The sequence below is a fragment of the Trachinotus anak genome, unplaced genomic scaffold, assembly GCF_046630095.1.
Source record: "Trachinotus anak isolate AG129_WGS33_773 ecotype Australia unplaced genomic scaffold, CSIRO_AGI_Tana_v1 ptg000034l, whole genome shotgun sequence".
Taxonomy (NCBI): Eukaryota; Metazoa; Chordata; class Actinopteri; order Carangiformes; family Carangidae; genus Trachinotus; species Trachinotus anak.
Genome location: NW_027273885.1, coordinates 6,239,406 through 6,266,658, shown reverse-complemented (window position 1 = coordinate 6,266,658; position 27,253 = coordinate 6,239,406). Strand labels below are relative to the sequence as shown.

The 27,253-nt window shown below is 40.9% G+C and overlaps 1 protein-coding gene across 1 annotated transcript; it reads right to left on the bottom strand.

Moving 5' to 3' along the window:
- Positions 1-15,525: 15,525 nt before the first annotated feature.
- On the bottom strand, positions 15,526-27,253 carry barx2 (BARX homeobox 2). The gene is made up of 4 exons (XM_071471917.1): positions 26,736-27,253; positions 21,187-21,502; positions 18,283-18,367; positions 15,526-17,172 (listed from the first exon to the last, which is right to left on the bottom strand). Exons 1-4 carry the CDS (start codon positions 26,920-26,922, stop codon positions 16,885-16,887), a joined length of 876 nt encoding a protein of 291 aa, XP_071328018.1. The 5' UTR covers positions 26,923-27,253; the 3' UTR covers positions 15,526-16,884.

Genomic DNA, 27,253 nt, shown 5'->3' with positions numbered 1-27,253 from the left:
AATGGTTTTGTTTTAAACAACTTTGAACAAGGTAACAGAGCAGTAATTAAAATTTATGGTTGAATAAGACAGGCTAATTTGAAGCTGCCACATTATTTGAAGCGATCTGCAGGAGAAATGGATTATGGGTGACTATATTTAAAAGGAGAACTGAACTCACTCACATAGTTGCATCACTCTGCAGAGCAAATCTTTAGCATAACAGATCTTAAGTACTGCATGTAATTAAGCAACAATTATATTTGTCGGGCACATTTTAAAAGAGTGAACAAAATGTTGATGTTATAGCTTTGACAGAAAAATAAAGGAGGAAGTAATATCTGAAAGATTGATCTGCAGTTGCTCCTCTGTTTTAAAGGAAAAAGAGACAGAGATAAATGGATAAGAAGAAAAAAGAGAAAGAGGGAGAGAGAGAGAGAGAGAAGGGTAAAAGGTAGTAAACGATTAGTTGCTGGTATTTCACGCTGGATGATACTTGGCTTGGCCTCCCTTGTGAAACTGGCTCTCTGTGCTTTAGTGACTGGGCCCTTGTCCCTTCAGGCTGATTTACACCCAACCATTTCTTTTCTCTGCTCTGTTTGTTTGCTGGTTACTTAGCAACTTCAGGTTGTTTTCCTAATGTACTGTTACCTGTCCTGTTTGTCTTCTGACAAGCATAGTAAATTGACTCATCTTATTTATTGCCCAACAACCTTGTTGTATTTTGGGACAGTAGGACTGGTTACATCTCGGTGAAGAGGGAGCTTTTGTCTGTCCACCATCACGACAGTTTAAAACACCCATCCTGAGTACTGTACACATATTACGAATGCACTTGAATCAGTGAAGTGGTTTGGCTTTGGGTAATTGCAGTATTTCCGTTAACATAAACCTTGTAATTTGGTATTTTTATAACAGCTTTAACATTGAAGTAAGTGTCTCATTTCCTTTTATTTCTCCTTATCAAAACAGAGTAAAGAGCACACTACGCCTCTGACTGACAAGCGTTGGGGCCTGCTGATTCACCCGTACTGCATTAATGCTAAACCATTACATGCTTGCTCAATCCATCTTGGCATGACTGAAGGGTTGTCTTTGTCCGTGTAAATGCATCTTTGGAGAGTAAAGTTTTTACAAGAGTTAGGTGCGGTCATTGGAAGATTGAGTAATATGCATTGTGAACCTCTGAGGGCAGATGGGTGTGATCAGTGATTGTCCCTGTTTGATCCTTTAATGCTGTTACTGTCTCATGAATTAATCTCTTATACTAATTTATCATTGCCGGATTTTTCGGTTCATACTCACTGGGACAATAATGTGAGTCCAGCAGGCTGTCTTTGGTTTTACACAGCATTATGTCAGCTGCATAAAAAAAACGTGTTATTACATGTTATAAGATCGAGTAATTCAAGCAAAAAGTGACTTCTCATATTTTATTTCCACAAGACGCACACATTCACTGGGCCCTGCGTGTTGCACCTGCACCTCAGCAGTACTTTTAAGAGAGGCAGTTAATTGTGAGCGCTCACTCCCGCCCCTCTTCCATTACCACAGCATTAGCAGTCATTTGCACAGTTATCCATGTAAATAACTCCCATTTTTATTAACTTCTCTTGACACCGTTTTCTTGAAATTGGCTTTTTTTATGGTCCACTTTTTCAAGATAATTGCATTGAAGTGAATTACTGCACATACAGCTGGTTGTAAAGTGCTTGCAGGGACAATAAAGGACCTCTTGGGCCGTGCACACACTCATGTACAGTTGGAGACATCTTTTGCCAGGGTATGAAGTAATGGTGTAAAATTCAAAACATGTTTCACATGTGGTGCTTAAAAGTGAAATTGCTCCTTTGGAGAAGAAAATAAGTAAGGTTAAACCAACATAGAATTTCATTATATAAATTCTCCTGAACGGTCTCCTTTCTTCTTTTAAAATATCCACATAACGTCCAAAATTAGGCCTGAACTGTCCCCTTCCATGCGACTGTGTGGCAACAGGTGCGGCCCACTGTCTCCTCTGATGAATATAATAGCTGCTCTCTGGCTGGGATTCTCAGAGGCAGCGTAATCCAGCCCTAATCTCCCTGTAATTCAGGGAGGATTGGGTTCTTCAGATGAGCAAGTGGAAACCTTTGCTGGTGTGTGAGAGCTGAATATGTCTAAATTGGCCCTACATGAAAACCAAGCGCTGGTTTGATTTTTCAACCATGTCTGTCTTTTGTAAATCTGTTTGAGTCCACATCCAAAACCCAGATTCAGAGCTTTGGTCGTTAAAACAGGTGCTTTTCCAGTGTTGCTACTGTTTAAGAACCTTTTTTTTCTTTTTCAGGCGTTTATAATCTTAGTAAATATGCATGCTGCTTATCAGGTTTGGATGTAGTGTGTCACACATGGGTTCTTTACACACTGACACTAATGAATGTTTTTTTAAGAGTCAATACAAAGGTATCTCCTGCACAGAGATGTTCTTATGGTCATCAGGCTGGTTTCAGCCCTTCCAACATCAAAAAAAAAAAATACTTGATTAAAATTTAATAATAATCTATGATAAATAAAACATTTATGTGAATAGCTTTGGTTTGGTTCAGTTTAGTTAAATGCATTGTTAAGGATCTACAGGACTATATCTACTTAACATAATATTCAGAATTATGACACCAGTCTAATACCTTCTTCAGGCTTTTTACTTCTATGTATTTATGACCTCAGAGTGATGCTAGTTGTTTATTCCACTACAATAAATTAATTTTATCTTCCTTAAGCACATCTTCTTTCTTTGGATTTTATTATTATCACGGAATAAATGCTTTATTGGATAAATGTGTGCCACACATGCAGTTGATCAGCCCGATCTTTGATCTCTAGTGTGGCAAACCGATATGACATAATGCATCACAGAAAAACAACCCTGCTACAATGAGACTTTGTGTTTAGACTTGAATTTTCTGATGACAGCTCTCTCCAAATACTTCACATTTCTTGTTTTAGTGAGAATTTGCTTGAGATGAAACATTTTTGTTGTGTAAAAGTTTTTCAGCTTTAGTTTTTTTTTTCACTTCTTCCAAACCAGCTGCTGCTGTTGCTTCAGTGAAACGGCAAAGAATTTTGTGGAAAATCAAAAACATCAAACTCCTTAACTGGTAACAGTATAAAAAATCATCAAAGCAATCACAAATGTGACGCTCGCGATCAGCATTGTGTCACTATTTCTCATTGAGCTTCTGATACGGTTCGTGCTGCAGTTGTCCTGCTCTGTCTAAAGCTGTTTAAAAAAGCCCACGACACAAAGTTCATACATTTTTTGCACTAATCTACTTTGATGAGGTTGTCGTTTGAAACACGCTCTTCCTTCTTGTCAAATGAGAAATGAATAAATACTCAACAGTATGTTTGACTTCCTGAGTGTGTGTCAGATAAATGGTTACAAATGACTGCTGACTGAACAGGATGCTTCCTGCTGACATGTGTCACAGTGTCATCAGTCCAGCTCGCTCCGAGCACTAAGCTCGCCCAGCAGGTTGCTGTCAACACACGAGTGGCCAAACCAAGCTCGCACAAACAAACGCACACGTAGAGAATGCACACACACCTATGTGTAGACATACATACACATAGGCACATATCAAGCAGGATTACTGTCAGAGAGGTTTGCACATCATGACTGACTGAGCCATCCACGTACATGTGCCAACAATTTCTTTTCACCTGGGGACAAAGGAGAGAGAATGGGGGCAGGGAGAGGACGAAAAAAACTAGTGGAAGATGATGGGGAAGATACCAATAGTTTATTTATATGGAACATTTTTCCCAAAGAGGAGAAAAAGATTTATTTAATGTCTCAATAAAAAAAAGAATTCGTAACAAGGATCCTTGTCTAACAGCTATTGGGAAACTGAAGACCCTCTGAGATGGGAATCTACAGTGATCAAGTTTGTTTTTTTTCCATTGTCTTGATGTGGGAGGTCTCCAAACTCACTTTGATGTTTTAATCCAATTAAGAAAACAATAATTTATGTGTGCACTGTGCCAGAAGAGTCTGCAAGACCTTTGTTCTCGATAACTCAGACCTAATGCTACTTTTACAAATGAGCAGTCTAACAACCCTGATTGAACTGCTGGAAAAAAAAAACACTTAAGAAACCCAACATAATACTTTTATTTAATCTTTGAATCATCCGGCATTTCAGTTTAAAATAGATAAAGACATAACTCGAAATTAAAGTCTATTCCTGTGTGCATGACAGCAGAAGCAAAGAGATGGAAATGTGTGTTTGGATCTGGACAGAAACTACGTGTGAAGAAATTTTGAGTTGAGTGTCAAGGATGACAGTTAATGGAAAACACACAAGTATCAGGTGTTGTTCACTATATCTCTTGGCCGCTGCTCTGTTTGACTAACCCTGCACATGCTCAACTATCTGCAATGAAGCATGCACATGCTCCACCAAGCCACAATACCCTGAGTAATGTCTCGGCACATACATGTTGCAAATTGTATGTATGTGTATGCTCGTGTGTGTACGTTTTCTTGTCTGTGTACATATACATTTATGTCACTGCGTGTGTTGCCTACGTTGGTGTTAGCGGTGCATGCATCAGAGGCTGCACACGTGTATACTGAATGCATGCAGGTATATTGGAGGTAAATGTAAACAGGTTCGGGACTTTACAGGTGTTTTCTTTCTCTGCTCCATCGTGCAGCCTGATGTCGGACATGAACAATGCCCTGCCCTGGAATTAACTGGCTGAGTAAACCATTTATGTCTCACAGATTGTGTCAGTCAACACAGAACACTGGCTTTCTTTGTGCATGACCACTCAAGCTAACAGAAATTTACCAGATGTGTTTTGAACCAGTGTTGATATAGATAGCAACCATTAGTTTGTCTCCAAGGCCATCGCTGAACAATACTCCCTATTGTGTCTTTTCTTCCACTGACTTAACCTGAATACCTGCTCAAATGATGTACTGCTACAGACAACAGATTCGTGTTAAATTTGTTAGAACACAGCACAACAATTCAAAACAAACATCACATTGCAACACTTAGTTCCAAAGTATAATTCTGAGGCACTGAGACACCTGTAAGACAGAGACTGCGTCAGATTTATCACAGTGAAATTATGTCATTGCACAATGATAGGATTTACAGTAACTGTTGTTTTTTTTTAACCTGTCAACATTTCCTGGGTTTTTCCCCAAGCCAGAATATGAATATTTTTGTGTTAGAGACTCACAGATGTATTATTAATACAAACAATATGACATTCAAAACGGTAAAGGATACACATATTATTAACAATCAGTGACATGAAAGTTTAAAGAGCAGATTATAACAGTTTGTAACAATTGTATATTTTAATTTGTGTAAATAAAACCAGCAGTAATAGTCAAAATGATAATAACACTTGTCTTGGCAGGTTTACTACCTGTGGATATGCCGGTAAAGTGAAACCATTTTTGGTCAGGTTGTTTATGTCATTTTTGACCCAGTGAGTACAACGAGGGAAAGGAGGCCACTGCAAAATCTACATGAGGGACTTTAAAAGTCTGATTAAAATTGTATTTAAAAAAATAAATAAATAAATTCACAATCTCAACAAAAACAGTCAATGATGAGTGACTGAATTTTGCAACGGACTGGACGCCCCTGGTGTATGAAAATCTCTGCAGTCATAACAGACATTTGCTACACTGCCTCATCTCATAACCTTACCACAGAGCGTGGTGACAGCACAAGAGTGTTTTAACAGCAGGAGGTGGAAAGAGAAAGGGTTCAAATAACAGAGGGTGGGCGCTGAGGAGGGAGTTGGTGAGAGGGAAAGTAGAACCTGTGAGGTTGAGAAACGGCATAAGTCCCATTTGTGCTACTATCACCAGTAATATGTCAAAGATGGTTTCTAGGTGTGACGTTGTTTTCACTTCTCAGACATGATAGTTTGAAAAACTATTTCTAACCAGAAAAGTATTAATTCTGATCATTATAAATAAGATATTATGATTAAGTGTCTCTAACAGGGAAAATTTACTTTGAATTAAACACTAAAAGTTCTGAAAAACTGAAACTGAAAAAAACATTTCCTTTGCGACTCACTGAAATTTGACCCCGTCAAAGGTGAGGACGGGTCAAAGCCTTGTTTAGATAACTACGTCTGACAAACTGACCTTTTGACACCAGCACCCTGCTGCTCCAAGTGCTGGATGAGGAGTAAAACTAAGAAAACACTCTCCTCTACACCTTTCTGTTGTTTTTGATCTCATTCTTCTGTCCACCATGAAATCAGTTTGCCCCAGAGCGAGGAGTCACAGATGCCTCATGAATGAATCTCTCTCTCTCTGTGTGTGTGTGTGTGTGTGTGTGTGTGTGTGTGTGTGTGTGTGTGTGAACATTTGAGGGCCCGAAGGGTCATCGGTCTCTGCCATCCTCTTTCTTCCCTCTCCGACATCTCAGAATGCCACAGCACATGAGAGGACTGAGGATTAGAGAAAGTGTCCTCTCAGATGACTCGTCCATCTGTCCCCAGGATCGAGTTATAAGGAGTTGTGATATTGGGCCGATTCATTTCAATCAACAGCAGATCCAATTCAAATAAGCCCCTCAACTGCGAGGAAAATCCCCCCTGAGGCTCTGTTACCGTGTTCCTTTGGTGGAAGGAAAATAGCGCAGTGACATTTTTCCTCTCTCTCTCTCTCTCTCTCTTGTTCTTTCATTTGGTGATCAGCCAGCCTGGCTGCTCCTTTTGCTTCATCATTCCCAAACCTAATAGTAAGGCCATTTTCATCATTTCTTCATTTCTTCCAGTTTGGTTGCTAATCAGGAAGCACCTAGTCCCTATTTATCATAGAAATTGAATCATTACCACCCACACCACAGGAAAGAAAAACATCATCATTGCCTAATGCATTTTGTGACTGCATTTATAGTGATTGCTATTATGCATTTTAACAGATGCGAGGGGTTAATGATAATGCTTTGATCTTCTCTAAACAAGTTGCCTTGAGAATTGACCTTTGAACATTTCCTCGTTTTACCTCCATTATAACTGCAACACAGGGAAATGGTCCAAAATATCTCTGTAGCACTGACTGTTTTCTGTCAAACACATGAACAATATGGAAATGTATCATATACATTTAAAAGACTCTTACATTATTGATCTTCCTCCACTTTATCAGTCACAATGGGATTTGGCTGTTTTCCAAAAGTATGATTTTAAATGATCTGAACTTGTTGCTCGAACCTTAGAAATGCTAATTCCTGTGTATATGCATGGAATATTGGTTTAAGCTAATATCAGTCTTCAAGTTAACTTTTTTACAGAAGAAGAAAAAAACTATGTCGACCATTGTTTTGAGTGCTGTGCACACTACAGGAAGGACTGGTTGCCAAGCCCTGTCTGTCATTTTCTCATTTTCATTTTTAAAACAAGAACCCTATACAAGGGGTCTTAAATAAATAAAAAATAATTTCTGCAGACTTTATTTCAGTCTAAAAAGACTGAGGCGATATCTACATGTCACAGGTCAGAAATCTGAATCCACAGCAGTTGATGATCCAAATAGAAAAATTGTTCTCGTGTTGCATTAGAGAGCTTTTCAGTCCTGGTATTATAACAAGTATGATTTTGTTACATTGCAGACCATCTAACAGACTGTAATAACAGCAGCACGATGTCGGGGACATCGCACACAACGGGGATTATGATGTAACACTGCACATGTCCTCACCATGTCTGTGACATTAGCAGGCTCATCTTCCTGACAGTTAACATATGATTTAACAGCAGTCAGAAAAGTATTTTAATAACAATTAATTATCAGGAGCAGCGCAGTGATGCACAACAAGAATAACCTGAATCATGTAGACAGATGATTAACACAGAGTAAATGAATCTTCATCTTCAGAAATCATCTGCTCCTCTTGCTCTAAACAGCCACTATAAGACCAGTCTTATGTGACAGTTTACATGGCCTGGGTGTTTCCAGTGCATAATGGGATCGGCCTCAGTCTTCAGGATTAGGTGGACTTACAGGAAAAAGAGATGAATGAACAAAAAGAATTAAGCAAGAGGGGGGAAAAATGAATGAATGTTGAATGAACAGAGGATCCGATCACAAGTCAGTACAATATATCTGAGTCAATCTGTAAACAAAACGTGGCGAGGCAACGTGTTGCTTCATACACCAGGGAGATTCAGAGTGCTTCACAGGGTAATTAAAAAAATACAGTACAGGCAGGTCATACAAGGGACTTAAAGGTAAATAAGCACAATTTGAATTAAGTGGAAATAAAAGATAAAGTGAACAGAAGTGCAAGAGTAAAAGAGTTCAGGTCAAGAGATTCAACCAAAATTAGCAGAAACTAATAATAGTACTATTGTCTGAGGATGTTATGCATTGTCAATGAATGTATTTCTTTCACTCGCCTCCCCTCTTGGCACAGGCTGACAAGTGTGTGTAGTTTTGTAGGGTAACACACACACACACAAACACACACACGTATGTTCTAGGACATAAACCACACCAACGTATCTCTCTTCCATCTGCCATGCCCTTGTGTTTCATCACCTTTAAGTGCTTATGAAATTATCTATATTAAGTGATGGCTCAGAGCCTTTTCCTTTTGCTTCATCAGCCAGCAATGTTGTTTGTGCAGTCAGCCCTCGGGGCAAAGAGAGCTCACCTTGTCAGGGACAAGGACGCAGACACCACCTCCCCATCCTCGCTACACGCCCCTCTTCATTTTTCCTCTCCTCCACCTTCCCCCTTATATTTTTCTAACTCGTGAATGCATGTGTGTGAGTGACTAATTGTGTATGTGTTTCGGCCTGCGCTTACACCCTGAGTGCATGGCACGGTGCCAGACGCAGGCAGATAAAATCTTGAAGGAAACATTACAGTGTGGCATACTCAATTCAAATTACTCAAATGTTTATAGCAACCAGTGCCACAACAGGTGGAGAGGGATGGACCTTTGGCAGGCTGGCAGTTCTCGCTCTTCATGGAGCTGTGGTTTCTGATGCCTCGTGACAGCAAGTCAAGAGGAACTGACTCACATGAGTGTCACATATAAAGACGTTTTTGTCTGCAGCAGGGAAAGGACTGAAGGCGCAGCATGAACGTGCACGCTCTCATATTACCGAAGTATAATTTGCAAGCAACAGCTACTACACCTTGTAAAACAAATTGTACCTGAACGTTATTATTATTATAACTTTATTATTGTTATTTCAGCCCTTTCCTGCCCACTTGCCTCTTGTCAGACATAGTGCCTGCACTGCACAAGCCTTTTGGATGACTCTTATTATGGGATTTATTAAAACACCTAAGTGTGAGTTAATTTACTGAAGTTGCCCACAAAAACTAATCATGTCAACCTGTCTATATGATCTGTAATTCTTACTTGTTATTTATGACAATGATGAGTAATACTGAGTATATTTTCCCTTCAGTAACCACCAGATGAGTCATGCATGCATCTGCCTCACATGTAGCAGCCTGTATGTGCCCTGGCCATGAGCACAGCTGCTTCAGCACTTCTGATCCCAGTGACAGCAGCACGATTATCCTGATTGAAAATAACTAATAATTAATGTAATGAGTGAGGACAGAATTTAACAAGAACATTCTGCTCATTTCATTCATAAAACCACATTCGGGCGTTCGGTAACCGATAGCAAAAGCATGCCGGTTCACCAACTCCACCCCGCACCCTGTTAACTCCACCTCCTGAGCTGACGGCTGACCCCTGGCTGCTCCCTGACATCAGCCGAGGCAGAGGAGCACAGAGCCCCCTTCGCGGGATCACTGACATGCTCTGCTGTCAGAGCAGTTGACAGAGGAGAAGCTAAACATGTTGAGAAAATAGAAGCTCCTCGCAGCTTGCCAATCACCGGTACCCATCCTTTGTTTTTTTTTCCCCAAGTGGAAATATTTGAGCTCGCTCACCTGAGCTCATTACCTGCCTGCTGGCCCAACACAACACAATTTAAGTGACATTAAGTCCTTTCATATATATACACACACACACACACACGTTTCTCTCCAGAGAGAGGGTGTCCACCCACAGAGAAAAGGAAAGTCGATTCTGTCAGCACAGGAAAGCGTCCTAGTGTGGATTTGTGTCAGAAAGATGTCTTATTTCAAGAAATTTTGACAAGGAGGAAGTTTGCTTTGCTCTCTGAGGGAAGAGAAAACACCAGTTGACAAAAACAACACAGAGCCGAGATAGTGTCTGGGAGAAAGCAAGAAACCAACTGTGAGCGCGCGCACACACACACACACACACACACACACACACACGCACACACACACACACTGTTCAGTTCGTTTTATTTCAGTTGGGCGCAGACCTATGAAATGGGCTTTCAACAAATACGTAATTGCTCAGTCATCCTGCCACTCACTTGATCCCACATTACACAGCCGCCACTATTGCACTTTTTCTCCGGCTCCCTTTGACATTTCCTTGGCTTTTAGAGCGGCTTCCTTTATAAACTCAAGTCCCAGTGTAAAATGTGGATTACAAGCCTATTGAGCGCAGTTTTTCATGTAGCCTAAATTAAGTGCATTAGGGGCTGCTCTTCACCATTAGGGAAAACCCTGAGTGAAAGCCTCGAGGAGAGAGGGAGGGCAGTGTGAAAGGAAGGCATGGGACAGAGCAGACAAAGAGAAGTTAAGAAATGATATTTAAAATATTTCATTCAAGTTACACTGCAGCCTTTTTTTTGGTTATGTAGAAAGGAAAACTCCCGTGTAAAAGTTTAAATGAACTTACAAAGTAGGGTTGTTACAACATGCGACATGTGACTTGCCTCACCAGGAAAGTTTGAGAGAAGAAACTCTTCGAGATATACGGTGTCTTGTCAGCACTCAGTTTGCTGCCAGCTGTAAACATTCTCCCCTGTAAGCCATTCTTCTGAGAGGTTTGATTTGTGTCCGTAAAGCAAAGCAAGAAACAGCACCATAAAATTCCCTGTCTAAAATGGCAAATGCGAGTACATCTTTCAAAGGCCAGACCAGGTCACAGCAAAGAGGGGAAAAAAAGGAAACAGAACAGCAGGCTTTGCTGGATTTTGTATGGATGACTCCCATGCAGTCAGCTGTGCCTGAGAGTGAGTTATGGTCACAGTGAGAAACTCTGACAGTACCCACCACCCACATGGCCCTTGTCTCATTTTGGATTTTTCTATCCAGTTGCTGCAGTTTTTTTTTTTCCTTTTGTTGTTTTTTTTTTTTTTTTTTTTTTTTAAATATCATTATGTCATGAATTCAATATTTTCTGGACCCGCAAGTATAGTCTAGTTTTTTTAAACTGAAAAACAAGTGCACAAGATTTGGGGTCCCTGCCCAACAACAACAGAGTAAATACAATAAGTGCCCAGATGATGACAAAACTTTGAGACAAATTCCCAGTACAGTCGTCAAAGTTGCTTATTTTTAGGTGAAACTCAGTGTTAATTTTGGCAGGTTTTGATTTAGTTTTGACAAAACATAAGAAGATAAGAAAATACAATTAACAAAAATGTATGTATGTATGTGTAAATGTATGTGAATGTAATATTCAACCAAGTTTGCAATTAGTTAAAAGCTCCAAATCATAAGTAAAAGGAACTTAAGCAGAGATTCTCTTCTCAATATAACTATGTGAGATGTGATTGAAAATAATCAGCAAAATGTGAAATATGCATGATCTGTAATTATGGAGCTGAAGCATGATGGTTCTTAAAATCCATATATTTCCGGGCTGCTACCAGTGTGGGGGTGAAGTCATTAGTGACAGAGATCTTCATGGAGGTCTGGGGGTTTTGGGGGGAGTTGGCAGTGATTTGGACATAGCAGCACACAGTAGCTCCTGGGTAAAACATAACTGACAGGTCTATTACCGCCCATCTCCTCAGCAGGCGGATATACACCCCTGAGCCAGTGATCATGACTTCCATAACAAGACCTTCAATATGCCTGCAGCAAAATCATGCACACACACACACACACACACACACACACACACATACACATATACATACACACATGCTTACTGGTTGATTTATGAGCTTGAGAGCCTTGAGGTGGGAGGCAGCGTCGTCGTCTCCCAGACATGCTGACCAGAGTATGAGCTATCGAGAGAAGACAGGGAGGCGGGCAGCACTGTAATTAACACACTAAATAAATTAGACTGAAACATCCCACAGTACATCAACAGGGGATGCACTGAGAAATGATTTGGGCACTTAGAGCTAAAGCATCTGTGTTAAGGGATGATTGCGTAAATGACGGAAGTGATTCAAAGAAAACCTGATTCATAAGGTCCTGGCAGAACATGAATGCTTCTTTTCTTTCGTTCCCAGTTGTAAATTTATGTTGCAGATGCTTTTTATAAAAAAAAAAAACATTCAGTCATGATCAAAACTGCCCTTCCTCTGACATATAAAATAAATCGTTTAATTGAAAGCAATGCTTTGGGAGTTCTGTGTTTCTTCTTCTTTTTTTTTTTTTTTTTTTCTTTTGTAGTGGGGGGGTTGTTACACTAAACTCTTTGATAGTGACTGTGAAAAGTATGTAAACAAGACTGAAAAGGATCATTGACCTCCATACATCTGAGGTGTAAGGAAATCAATGGAATGATAGTCTCTTTATCTCTGGTAGTGACCTCTAGTGGTCAATAGGCCTGATGTGGGGTAAAAATGGAGGGAATTGTTATTATTTATTTTCTCATCAAATCGACTGTACTTTAATGTAGTTTTCACACAAACTCAAAGTTTAAAGCACTGAAATGATAAAGCAAACTTTCAGTTTGCAGTATGCTCTTCACTGAATGAACTGCAGCAGGACTGTCAGGGATATGAGTGGAATCAGCTCAGTACATGAAGATGTAGGTAGGTCTAAGGCAGAGGTCAGGCAGACAACAGCCCTGTTGCCCCCTCATTTATTTGAACGGGACATCTAAGTTAGTGAGCTGAATGACACAGTGACACCCCTCCAGAGTTGTAAAATCCTATGTCACAGTATTCTAGTGACTGTTGTGCAGTGTGTTGGTGTCTGATAAGGCTCTATGCCTGTCATTTCAACCAAACTATCATATTTCATCATCTCACTGGTATCAGGGTGAAACTAATAGTGTTTGATCAAGCTCTGCTTAGAATTGTAGGCTTCACAGACAAAACAGGCCGCTAGCTTGAACTAACATAGTCCTGACCACTTTTAATATCTTTATTCTGCTGTAACAGGTTCTACATCATCAAATCAATTCATGTGTTGGATACCAGCTGCTGATTGTGCTGTAAGTCATCTACATTCACCACAAAAGAGTTTGTGCAAGAGTTAATGCATTTACTCAAGTGTCTTAAGGCAATGTTTTTATTTTTTCATTTTTCGCTGAGGTACTGAACACTTTCCATTCATGAGCTGTTTGTGTCCACTCTGTAAACAACACTACTTTTGTGATGATTTGTCTTGTTTCCATATTTGAGATTCATAAGTACAAATCGGAGCCACATGCAGCTTGCTGAATCACGGCAGCAGCTACAGTCAGCCACATGTCTTACACATGCACCTCGGAGAGGAGGTGATCCTCATGCCATCGCCGATGATGACTGCCTCTCTTCTACTGCCATGGAGGACAATGGAGAGCATTGTGCATGTCACAGAAAGCATCCGCCTTTATTGACTTAGGTAAGCCCTGCTGTTGTTCCTGCACTCAGCGTTTAGAGATAACTTCCTCTGTCATAACACAAATGAGGGTGAAACACCATGAGAGTCACCCACCCCCCCTCTCACATCAGCCCCTGCTAATTACCTGAGCGTACGCTAAGCTGACAGGTGAAGGTGCGCGATGGATGTCTTAGTGGGTGGGGGTGGGGGGGTAAAAGGGGCTGGCTAGGCTTGACACCACTCCACTCCTCTGACCTACAGCTGAACTTGGACCTGTGAGAAAATAACAGGTTCTCCAATTAGGCCGCCAGTGTCTCACCGCAGGGCTGTTTCTGGAAGTCGTCCTTACCTTGCCACACAACAATTAGCTTGGAGCTCAGCAGCCTGTGGAGACTTGTAAAGTGCGGTGCTTCTCAGACTTGCCTCCCTGCCTGCCAGCCTGAGCCTCTCTGTTCACTGTATCAGGGATATTTAATAGGGAAATGTTTGCACTCATTCCCTGCAATTCATGCTGATATGCTGCTGTACCTGCTTCAAAGGCTTTTGTTATTCTAGTCTTAATTCAACCAGGTGGCGAAGCTGAGGTGAGGCCGCTCAGTCTATATAAGCCTCAGCCAAGTCTCAATAATCAAATAAAACAAATGAAGGTTTAGTACGTTCCAAACAAATAGCTACCAGGTATAACTAACAGTCAGAAAAAGTTGTGTTCCTTGTCCCTTTAGCAGGCAGTTGGAGGTAACTGCACAGGAAAGTTCAAGCAATGACTAATATGACAATACTGAAAGCATGAAATTGTTAGTGGGAATACTGTTTCACTGGCAGACTGATAAGCAAATACTCCTACAATATTGATGTCAAGCTCTTTAATTGAGGTCATTTAAAAAACTGTCTGTAAAATATTTTCTGTTATTTTGTTCTTTTTTCATTTTCATTCTGTCAAACACTTTGTTTGTAATATTATGATCACTGTCTTTTGTTCCTGAGAAGTAAATCATAACTAACTCCTGCTCATACGTGTTCATGTTCACATTAATCACATTCACTAATCATGCTGATAATGTAATTATGCTGATAGTTTGGCTGAAACAGGACCAGAGAAAATGAAAATGATCAGATATTAATTTTGGATTTTGACTTTGACTATCTTCAGTAATAAAACACGCTTATTCATTGAGACTGAAATAGTAAAATGCTTAATCATACTTGCAATAAGTGCTGGGGCTCCTGCTGTTGAATGCACACACATATGTAGCATACTAGGAGTGTTTACACAAGGCGTTAAAGCACAGTACACTTCACTCAATGCTAACTTCCACTGTTTGCTTTAGAAATCATCCATGTCCAGTATCAGGCACTAAAAATACCCTTTAGACCGCTCCTCACTTGCCCAGGGTCACGGAGGAGCCCTGAGGTGCACTGCAGGCCCTCTTGTTTGCCATACAGATAAAGATAATAAATGTCACAACATGGGGCGCTTAAATGCTTTGTTCTCTTGAATGTGATTTATGATGAACTTTAACCGCGACTAATACATCTTCAGGAGCTTCCTCAGTAATGGGTCTGCATGAACTTCAGCCTGCCAGAGCTACTGTAACTGTTTGATTTACACACACCATGACGTGACAGTTCATCCATGAATTTTCGATTATTCGATCCTGTAGGCAACTTTAATTTGTCGTTGAACTGTTTTCATTAGAGACACACCAAAATAAACAGCCAACAATAGTTTGTTGAGCTTCTGGTTACATATGCAAATCATGCAAAACCAGCAGCGGGGTGATGCATTTGAGCTATGAAGCTCAAGGTTTAATCCAGGAATAAAGGAAAAACAGTAAAAACTGGATTTTATCAACCAAAATTCAAAGCAATTGCGCCTTAATAACACCAAGCACAACTTAAATGATAGATGTTTTATTAAGTGTATTTAAATACATAAACACGCATTTGTATATGGTAGAAATGATTTTACACAAACCTAAAAAAAAACAAAAAAAAAACAAGCAAACAAGCTTACCAAACAAGCATTATTTACATCGGAAAAATACTGCACTTTTCATATGGAACAATAACAAATAAAAATAAATCTGTATAATTCAAAAAGTGAAACTCTTTAAAATTACAAATCTTTGCAAGAAAGTAGAGTTTGAAGTATATAGAGAAGTCAGTACCAGGCAGTTGAAGAGAGTGTTATGTTAATGCAGGTCTAACACACTGATTGGGATACTCATGTAAAGCCTGCGAGCTGGAAACATCTGAGATCTAAAATGTTCAGCGACTCTGGCACAGGCTGTGATATATTCCTTCTGAGAATCTGTGACAGTTTAAGAGTCTTAGTGAAGTCCTGACCCCAACAGAAGAAAGAAGGAAAAAAAGATAAGGGACGGCTGTTACATTAAACATACAAACTATTTTAATCCAATTTAAAACAGCAGTTAAAAATACTGTTTTACATATATATCCAAAAGATCATATATCTTATACTTTATACATATTGCTACAATATGATACAGTGTATGGCTTCGCAGAAATATTGATTTTCAGGTTGGGAAAAAAAAAGCAAGCATTACTGAGCAAATAATGAACATATTTGTGCTGTAAAATCTAAACTTTACAACTCTGTCTCCAAAAACAGCACTTGTAATCAAATATCACTGTAAAAAATATACTTGCATTTGATAGTTATTTTTATCAACACTTGAAAAGCTTTCCTCTGAGACTGACAAGGCACTGTGACCATTTAATATTATAGTTTCTGGCAGTGAGGAGTGACTTATGATACATAAATACATAGAGACACTACAGTAAGGCAAGGTTTGATATTTTGGCACATGCATGTGAGGCAGCTTTGAAGATCAGTGGTGTGTGTGTGTGTGTGTGTGTGTGTGTGTGATCTTTCACGGTTGAAAAGCACAATGAATAGGTGCTGTGACACATGTCACTGTGTTGTGATTAAGGCTTGACTGACCGGTTTGGATCTGACACATTAACACTCCTTATACTGTGGACCAAAGGCCAAAGCTTTACCAGTGCAATCAGTGTTGATGCATGTTAGCTCTTTGTATGGTACATTTTTTCAGTACATACAAAATAAAAGGCTACATCGGGTAAAGATTGGATACCACCGAAATGTTTCCAGTCAAATCCCTAAAGCAAATAGCTCTAAACACCACACAGGTTGTTTTGTTTTTTTACAGTGATCCTGAGGCACTATTTGTTTTCAGGTTGTCATTAGTCTTTGGCTGCTTTGCTCTCACTTAGCTGTCTGCTTGAGTCTCTGACTGCATCAGGAGCGGCAGCTCTCGCTCAGATTCCTCCATCACTCTGGCAGGATTCTGAGTTTCTGAACTGAGATCTTGAGGCTCCAGCTGAGACGCCTCTCCTCCGTGAGCTAGAGCTGCTTCCTCGGCCGCCCTCCTCATCCTCTCCTCCTCCTCTATCTTCATCCTCAGCTCTTCGGCCTCAATTTCCTCTGTGGTGGGGATGGAGTTCTTCTTGGGTCTACCCTTGGGTTTAGTCGGGGCCTCGTGACCTCCTTTCAGCACCTAGGACAACACGTAGACAATCTCAGTGGACTCCTTTGGTAATAAATGGCAGCAGCAGTCAAGGCAATGCTTGCTATTATGGTAATTAAGAAAAGACATATTGCTACAGGCTGACCCATGTGCACTCATTTATCTTTAACGATTTCGGCTCTTTTTGTTCTCTGAGCTGTTGACCCTTCCACAAAAGTGTTTGCTCTCACTGCCGTCATCATCGGCCGCACCTCTCACACCACACTTTGTCTTCCCTCACCCTTTTGCGACCTTCCATCTGTTTCTCTCACAGTTATAGAGCAAACCAATACTACATGCAACAGTTGTTTAGCAGTAAAATCAAACCCATACTTTTAGAAGAAAAAAAAATTTTATTTAAAAAGAAAATAGGAAAATAAAGAATATGACAGCTCACGGGATTTTTCATACTCCCACAAACAGATAAATCCTTAAGTGGCACATAAAAGTGATTTAAAAGACTTTGACGTATTCATCACTTTTTACTGGTATGTAACATTTTCTCTGATGATTTTTGCGAGTGGCCCAGATCTGTTGTAGGAGTCAGGGTCTTTATTTTACGCTGTTCCCTGTTCAAGCTTTTTTATTTATTTATTTTTTTCTCATGTCTAATATCTCCATTACTGTCATGACCCTTGCCCGCCTCTCATGGACTGCTTTGCTTTATGAAGATCTTGTTTAACATCTAACTTAATGTAAAACCATATTTCTGGCACAGTGCACTGCTACGCTGATGACATGTGGTTGCCAACTGTGCTATTAATACTTTCCTCTCACACCACTCTGCTGAACATCTTATCTTTCTGTCTGCTGATTTCTGAAAGCAGGACCTGTGGCTCTGTGAGGTGAAATTCTTATTTTCATTCTGAAGTTAATATTTTAGGGAGTGAAATCTGCCCATAAAAACAGCAGAAGAGGCAGCCTTATGTGGCAATTTCAGGGGGCACTGATTATGCAAAGCGATTGAGGTGAACTGAGCAATTTGAGCAATTAAGAGGGTTTGGTGAATCTGACTTGTACGTGTAAACCTCGCAGCAAAAAGTAAGAGGGTCAGGATAAGAATTGTTAAAAAAAAGGCTCCAGTGTGGGGCTCTCACTTACCAATTTCTTCCACTTCATACGCCTGTTTTGGTACCATGTCTTCACCTGAAGCTGGGTGAGACCTAGTGACTGGGCCAGGTCTAACCTGCAGAATCACACAGACAAAACAAGCTGCACATTAGATGGACATCTCATACACGTTTCATACACTTCCTGCCGGCCAGGCTATACACAATATTATTCACATTCACACTAGCAGTGCAGTGTTGCCAAGATGTTGCAAGCAGATGTTGCCAGCCTTGCAAACTTCAGCACAGATCATACAAACTTCTCTTAGGCCCTTAACTCTGTCTTTGAATCTCACATCAAAGTCGATTTGCTAGTAGGTCGAGTCTGACACTGTGCACCTGCAGCTAAAGAAACAGTGTTTGAAACGTCTGCACCGAGGTCAGTAATCCAATCACAGCACTTGTAGCTGCATGACTGGGGCTCTTGGAGAAAATTCTGAATGCATCCACCACATGTGTTGATCCATGACTAATAGGGCTATTGGTTGGTGCGAAATGTGATATCTCAGGAGGGGACAGATAAAGCAAGTAAGGCTTCCATTTGTAAAGGAAAGGAGCAGCTACCAGGATTTCCTCTTCCCTGCTCTTCTCAATGTCTTTAACAGTCAGATGAAGGGTTTCTCATCCCCACCAGACCCCGGTGAAAAGGAACTGTGTTTGATTTGACGGTGAAAGTGGAAGCCGAGACAGAGAAAAGGAGGGATCTGAATCGAAAAAGCAGAGCAACAACAAATCCCTGAGATTCATGGGATCGTCTACATAACCTTACACCTTACAGAAAGAGCCGTGTGTGTGAGTGTGTGTGTGTGTGTGTGTGTGTATCTCTGTGTGTATGTGTGTTTTTGTGTGTGTAAAAAAAGAAATACCCAGACATGCAGGCAATCAAACTGTCTATCAAACTTCACCATCAACCATGCCCCAGTCTACAGCAGGGCAACGACCAGAGGCAAGGAAAAGTAATTGTAAAAGAAAAGAAACACCCCACTTATTTATGGTTATTAGTTCTCAATAGAGAGAAACCACACGTATATTAATAGAAACAGCATTTAAGTTACTCCCTCTAGGCTACTGCGAGACCGCCATTTTGTTCCATTCTCACACCTTTCATAAGGTGAGAATCTTGGGTGTATCTGAATACCTTTTAATAACGATAAAGATGACAATAATGATGACGAAGCATAATTGGAAGTGGTATAAAATCATTATTGGCCTACGATATAAACAGTTAAAAGTCTTTATCGGGGATAATTTTGGTTTTGGTTCCTCCTGCACCCCACACACACACACTTTCAGTCCTAATTCGAAACCGCAGCGTTTTCATGCCAAGAAAAGGAAGAGTAAAGAGAAGTTATCTTTGTCATCATAACAAACCAAAGTGGGGAGCACGCCACACCTTTGATGTGGGGTTTTAAAAGGGGATTTTCTCTGTTGATGTTTTTCCACGAGCTGGGTATTTAATTAATTTTCTACACAGTGTCAGAATCAGATATTTTGACAGGACGCAGTATTCTGGCACAGCCATCTGCACGGGTGGTTGGTTTTGATCACTGAGTTGTGCTCTGCCTCGGGGCTTCTGCTTTAAGATGAGGCATGGCGCCTCTCCAACAGCTTCAAGCAAACCAAGCCATATTCAATAATGCATCGTGGGAGTTTTCCCTACAGACGGGATGTAAATGGAATGACAAATAAATCTGGTTTCTTCCAAATATGCAAATGTCTTCTCAGATTAGATGTGGTAAGCACATACATTGCAAAGAGCATACAATGTTTGAGAAGCTGGCTTGCAAAGTGTAGCTATTTGCACGTCTAAGTGCATGAACATATTGTACATGGAGCCAGTTATTTATGTTTTTAATCACCACTGATTTACTCTGCATATGAGGAAGCATAGATGAGTAGCATGGGTGGAGTGTGCAAATACAACCGGTCTCTACCTGATGCAAAGGTTCACAAGCAGTTTGAAATTCCTACTGCGCATGTGAAGTGAAGCTTTTTACAACATTTATGGTTCAATACTGTTCTGGGTTATAATGGAAAAGTAGCCTACAGGCCAAATATAAAAGTGAGGCGTACAATAAAACTGGAAAATATGGTCTAACCTCATGTCAGGTCCCAAAAATGACCCACAGAATGGAACTCAAGAACCAAGATATTAACATGTAGATTACTTCATCTTATTGTAGAAGGCTAAATGTGCTTTATATACATCTGCACATGTGTGAAATGATTGGCAGTAAATCAATGTAATACATTCCTGTTTGCTAGTGTTGGACACCGTCCCTGTTTTGTTGAATAAGGCAGTGTTCCTTTGTTTGGCCTTTTCGCAGGTCGAGAGCTCAGGGTTAAAACTTTACTCCTGTCTCAACTAGAATGCCCTGAGGTAATGCCCTGGCTTAGACAAATTCACATTACAGAGACATTCCCCAAGGGATAAATGAAAAATTATGATGTTACGTTAGCCACCTCTTGATAATTGCACTTGTGGCTTTGTGAATGCGTGGGAGTGCTTGCACTGTACTTTCGAAACTCACTCTATGCCAGGTATGCAGATTATCAAAATGTCACAGTTGAGTGGCGCTGGTAGCTTTCAGCTTGAAATTTAATAACTGTGATGTAAGTTAGCTTTAACGCATCAGTGGTTTGCTTTCTTTAGTGTAAATTAGTCACAAAATCCTCCAGGTGGCTATGAGGTGAGCACAGTCATGACTTACCATTTTCTATTTGTATGCTTTTGTGCAGTGTGTTTTTCCAGCTGTCAGTGTGTGTGTGTGTGTGTGTGTGTGTTTTGGTGATTTAGGTGTATTTGACTGTATGTGCAACCCTAATCTACCTAATCCAATCTGCTCAGTCTAACTGAATCTATCCAATCAGATGTGAGCGACTGAGCTACACTGACCTGTCAGGTGTGGACAGGTACTTCTGCTTCTGGAACTTCTTCTCCAGGCCCATCAGCTGCAGCTCGGTGAAGATGGTGCGGCTGCGACGTGGCTTCTTCAGACGGGGCGTGCAGCGCTCCGTGTCCGACTCGCTGCTGATGCTGAGGGGCGTCTGGCTGGGCGAGGGCTCAGAGCCCCGTGGATGCTGCGGGGAGAGCAAGGACAGGTGCGAGGGGACCCCGCCCGGGGACGACGGCTGAGGGAGGTGGGGGGTCAAGTTGGGAGGCTGCCGCGTGATCACTGAGAGGAGCGGGTAGGCACGTAGTGACGAGGAGCCTGGAGGAGCAGAGACAGTGCGTCAGATGACAGAAACAGAGAGAAATGCATTAAAACACAGTGCTAGAAAAAAAAAGAAGAAGAAGAAGGAGAAAGATTAGATATCCTCCTGAATCACCGTCTCCTCAGTCACCTTGGTTGTACCATTGTCGACCGCCTGTAATTGCTTAGACAGGTTTATTTTTAATTGCACTGTGTTTGCTGTGAAAAGTGTTATGCTTTTGACCTCTTCCATGTAGAGGGCTGCGATCTGGATGACGCAGACTGTGTTTTACACCGCTCCTCTGAACTCTTCAAATGAATGATTATTTTTCAGAGGTTGTTAAACGCTAACCGGCTTCCCAACACGGAACCACAAGCACACACTGAGCCTGACAGCATGATGTACAAGCACACACACACACACACACACACACACACACACACAAACACATTCAGACACAGGCTGAGCTGTAATAAAATCCAAAAAACTAAATCAAAGACTGTTGAAGTAATAAACTTTTTTTTCTCTCTTACATTCTCTTTCGCTCTTGCACGTGTGTGCAGTCGTATACAAACACAGACACACACACACACACACACACACACACATTTTTGCTCTTTATCAGTGCAGACAGAGGCAGCAAGACGCCAGAATCAATAAAAAGTAACACTTGTCTGGAGCCGAGGCGGGAGGGAGGGAGACCAGAAGGTTGGCCAAGAGGATGCGGTGGGTCAACCAAGTGAATAAAATACCTGCCAGAAAAATCCTTACAGCTTGAAATATAAAACCAATCCCTAAACCAAAATTTACAAGCAAACAGAGCACAGCACAGTCTGTAATGCAAGGGCTGATAAGGAGCAGCAGAGGGAACAGGGGGGGGTGTTGTAGGAGAAGATATAGAGGGAGATAAAAGGCTGCAATGGAGCAGAGAAAATAGCAGGTTGTCACACACCTGTGTGTTCTAAGCTGTCTGTGGGGGAGGTCTTTCCTCTCTGGCCATAACAGACATGTATGCATGGCCACAAACATACACAGAAACACATATCTACCGATACCCACAGGAGACAAAGTCAGACCCTGACATTGATTTTTTTTTTATTGCTATTCCCCAGCAGCTTTCTGTTGTAACAGTTCTTTCCTTAAGGCCACTGAGAAAATGTGGATTTTAGCACCAATGAACTGAAGTGAAGAAGGAAAACATTCAAAAAAGAGGTGGAGCACGTCTACTTTTCTAAACCTTACTGCCCAGGATCACATATATATAAACTGCGCACAAATACACAATAAAATCCACTGTTCAATGTAAGTCAAGCATGAGGAGTTTAAGTGCTGCATGCAAGTGCACATACAAGTAAGCAGTTGCTCTACACATACATACATACAGACAGACACACACACACACACACCAGACACTGCCTTGGGCTCATCATGACATCATAGTAAGGCGCTGAGGTCATCAGTAATCCTCCAGCATTAGATTGCTGCTGTTGCAACAGGTCTAGACAAGAAGACCTCTTTTCTCTGCTTGTGTGCTCTTTCGTACCTTTCCATTAATATTGCTCTCAGTTTTTCTCTCCGTAAAATCTGAACCATATCAATGTTAGCTTTTCTGATATCAATGAATCATCTGCTTTAATGTCTGTGCTCCTTTAGAGGAGGGATTTCACATGAATATTTATGGAATTTCGATTCATGGGATGATCCGAAAGTATCACTCATCTTATTCTGAATGAGAAAAAAGAAAAAATCTCAGCTTGTCTTCAGGACGGTCAGGAAATCTCTTGTCAACAAAGAGCTTAAGGTTGTCTCCGGACAGTCCTTCAGACGGAGTTCGAGTGAGAGAAAGAAAAAGAGAGAGAGCAAAGAGGGAAATGTCAGCCCTCGTCGTGACTTTCCACTGACAGCGAAGCCGTGTCTCTGACATGTTGTTGACAAGTACCAGTGTCCTGTCAGTAGTCTACAAATAAACTGTTTGAGTAACTGCAAGAGCACAACTCAGGCCCATGCAAAAGCACACTGATACTCTTGATAATCACAGTTGGAATGTAGGGACTGGCACAAGTGCCTCTGGTAACCATTACAGAAGACATACCTGCTAAGAATAGATCAAGAGGAGCTCTTTGTTACGCATTCCTTTCAGTTCCATCAATCTGCCCCATTGATCACGTCGTCATTATGGATGATTTTTTTTAAACACACCACATTTTTAAGATTTGAAATGACTCATTATTTGGAGAAAGAGGTTTCATTTTTACACCTGCATGACAGAGAACATTAGTGTAGCAACCTTTGGAAGGTATACAGCATTTTCTGCACCCAATCATAACATCTGCACTCATTCTATTTTGATAGGAGGCTGATAAATGTTTTTTTGTTTTTTTTTTTTTTTGGCCTTACTCTTTGAGAGCAAATAAAACAAGGTCATGGTAGGAGGGGAACAAGCCACGCAGCTTCTTTATCTGTGCTAACTCATTGCTTTAATTAGAAGCATTCCCCTTCAGGACATAACAGATAAGAAACAATTCTTATTCAAGAGCATTTTGTTGACAATAGTTGTCAGTAGGTTCCCAGGAACACTGACAAACTTCTCTGGCTGAGGCTGTGCTTCTAGCAAAAGGTATTACATCAAACATAAGCGTTAACCATTTAATGTGCAACCTGATCCACACGGGTCGTCCTGTGGCAGCTGAAATCAGCCTGTAGCGTGAACTGCTTTTAGAACTGATTTATTGCTGATCCTTTGTCACAACAGAAAAAATCTGATGGTAGTGGTTATGTGGAAATGATGGGAGATGACAGGATGCCAAGCATTATCCTTAACTGCAGATGGAAGATGTGTGCAGATTCTGTGTGTGTGCTCACTTGTCTGTGTGTGTTGACACGAGTGTAATCAACCTTTTTCAAGACAGCTTTATGCTTAATGGGAGACTTTATTGTCTGCAGCAGATTAGGTTTTAAGATGCCGATGAAAACCCTGTTTGCTCACTTGGATTTCTTCTAAAAGCCCCCAGCCAGTACCAAACCAGTAGGCAGCGGCCCTCGGGCTGCACACACGCCTACTTTTTTTTGTTTTTATTTTCATCATGCTGTCAAGTGAGATTATACCTCAGTTGATCTTAATCTCTCTACCCCTTCGAGACAACACCACTAAAAGCCCTGCCCTGCGTCCTGCTGAGAGACGGGACTCCAAATGAAATATTGTAACCTGCCATTACGTCCTTCACTGTTCAACGCAAGTTTGAGCTCATTGTCTCTGATCCTGCTGTAACTGACAAGGAAGCAACTCTACAAGTTATTAGTCACTTTTCATGTACAAAATTAAGGTCTGTATTTCAACACACAAAATAAAATTGGACTGAGGGGCTGGGAGACATTAAAAGAAATCTGACAGGGAAAATGGATGAAGAACATTAAGCTACTATGTTTGAGTGGCATATAAACAAAACACAACCAACAATTAAGTTGTTATCAACCGCTTCAGACAACATAATTGCCATTGCTGTCTTTTAGCGGCCTCCGCTGGTAGCACGAGGTTATAGCATCCCTTCTTTTGCAGATTGACAACTAAGTCAACTTTCATTGTTAAGGGACCATGCAGGGGCCAGACGCCTCTCTTTGGCCCAGGACCTGTAAGCCTACCAGCTTCTATATCAAGCACTAAAAGCCATTGATGTAGGGGAATATACTGTGTCTCACACCCCCACTGCTACAAATAAGTTTTGGGTACAGTGTTCTGATATGCAGGGCGGGTTACTCTATCCATCCGAACAGAGGGGTGCCAAAAGCCCAGTCATAGTGCCCTCTAGCATACGCCGATCCATATCAGGGGGATGAGGGAATTGCGTCGCCTATTTTTATCCACCCACCGCTGTCATCATCAAATTGCAGTGGCTATTATTTCAGACTTTAGAGCAATTATCCTAATGGTTACTAGAGTGTGCAGTAGCCTTTGAGTTGTTTGGATTCATCTGGAATTACAATTAAGAGTGAGTCAAGGGGTTTTGTTTTGACAAGATAACATGTGCAGTGCCAACTGAGATTGGCCATACTATTTTGGTAATAAAAGTACAAGACACATCCAAAATCTATCTATCTATCTATCTATCTATCTATCTATCTATCTATCTGTCTGTCTAACGATATAGATCATTACAACCATCTTCCTGAAAAGTTTTGAGACAAAAACAATTAACATCAGCAGGCAATAAGCAATTGATTCAAGTAGTTTTTAAGTTTCTGTCCTATTTCCTCCAGCATCAATCACGATACACCAATGTGTGTGTTATTAATCTTTTATCAGTGTTTTTGTACTATGTCACTACTGCCTTCATGGTTAAATCGAAGTTTCTTGTTCACTGTTCTGGGTGACATATTTTTCTGTGACATTGGCACAATAACAAGACACAATCTTTTCATCTGAAAATGTCCAGCAGCAGCAAAACCCATTAGACAAGGTGTTTGATTTAGCAGAACAACCATATTAATCAAAGCAAATGATATCAAATCGACTAAAGGTTACTGCTTAATGACCAGAAACATGGAGAGTGAGATTTGACTCTGTCTTTACTATCTGCCCTACTGCCTCTTTATTGACTTTTATGCGTACGTACTCCAACTTATCAGTTAAGTCATTTATCATCTTGCACCCAACAAAAGCCCTTAAGCATCACTAAAGTTCACTGACTGATTTTCAACAGGAAACTCTTTGGCTTTGTGATTTATAAAGTCCAGAGTGAGGAAGGTGAAGTCGCTGGGGCAGTATAAATTAGGAGGAAGCACAAATTAATTGTGATTCATTTTAAATTATTCCCTTGAAAAAAGTTATTAAATAATGACTCAAACCCACAGATAAATTAAGCAGACGATATTTTATCAATACCAATATCAATATCAATACCAATATCTTCATTTGCATAGTGGTAAGCGCTGAAACAGGATTTCTATGGCACTTTATGGCACCACACAAACTTTACACCAGCATAACGTAACACGCACTCCAGTGCTAACGTCCAATGTACATTTCATTGATATAAGATGGAAATGTTTTCACACTTCAAGTTCACATTTCAAATTAAAACAATAAAATACATCGAAATGAAACTCACCTAATGCGTAAAAAGTGCCAAACTTTCGTGTGTAAAATTACCTCTTCATTAGAAATCTCTAAGTGCTCATAATCGCCTCTAATTTTTTTCCTAGTTTTAATTTCTGTCTTTCTTAATTAGTTTTAAAAAAGAAAAGTCTCCTTACCCGAACATGAATGAAGAGGCTTCGGCCGAACGATGAGTGAAGGGCACACCGAGTAGAGAGAAAGTTTCTCAAAATAATCACAAGTCTCCTTGGAGAGAATCTCGTCAATCATGAAAGTCTTGTAGCGCCGCCTGGCAGCCTTCAGCTGCCCGGGGGAGGAGAGCCTCAGCTCGGCCTGACAGTGCATGATCTGCCCCTGTGCGCCGCGCACTGCCTTCGCTGCACAACGTGTCTGTTGAGTAATATCGAAGCTTCTGCAGGTGGAACCGAGTGGGAAACGACACGACTGGAGTTCACGCGTTTAAATAACTCATCGTTTGTCTTTCACAAGGCGGCTTGGCTTTCCCTCAGGTGTCGTGGAGAAGAAGAGCGGTAACCTTCAACTTGAGCTGCTCGGAGCGCCACAGTGGGAATGGACTGACGACGACGTGTGCGCACACCCACTGCTATATAAACCATCCCTGAACACATCTCTGCCGCTCCATCTATCCCTGCGCTCTCTCTCTCTCTCTCTCTCT

Excerpts from the sequence above, each read along its gene's own strand:
- barx2 (XM_071471917.1), bottom strand. The coding sequence starts at position 26,922 with ATGCACTGTCAGGCCGAGCTGAGGCTCTCCTCCCCCGGGCAGCTGAAG. Across the intron at positions 21,503-26,735 it reads GCCTCTTCATTCATGTTCGG|GCTCCTCGTCACTACGTGCC; the intron begins GTAAGGAGACTT and ends CTGCTCCTCCAG. Across the intron at positions 18,368-21,186 it reads TACCTGTCCACACCTGACAG|GTTAGACCTGGCCCAGTCAC; the intron begins GTCAGTGTAGCT and ends GTGATTCTGCAG.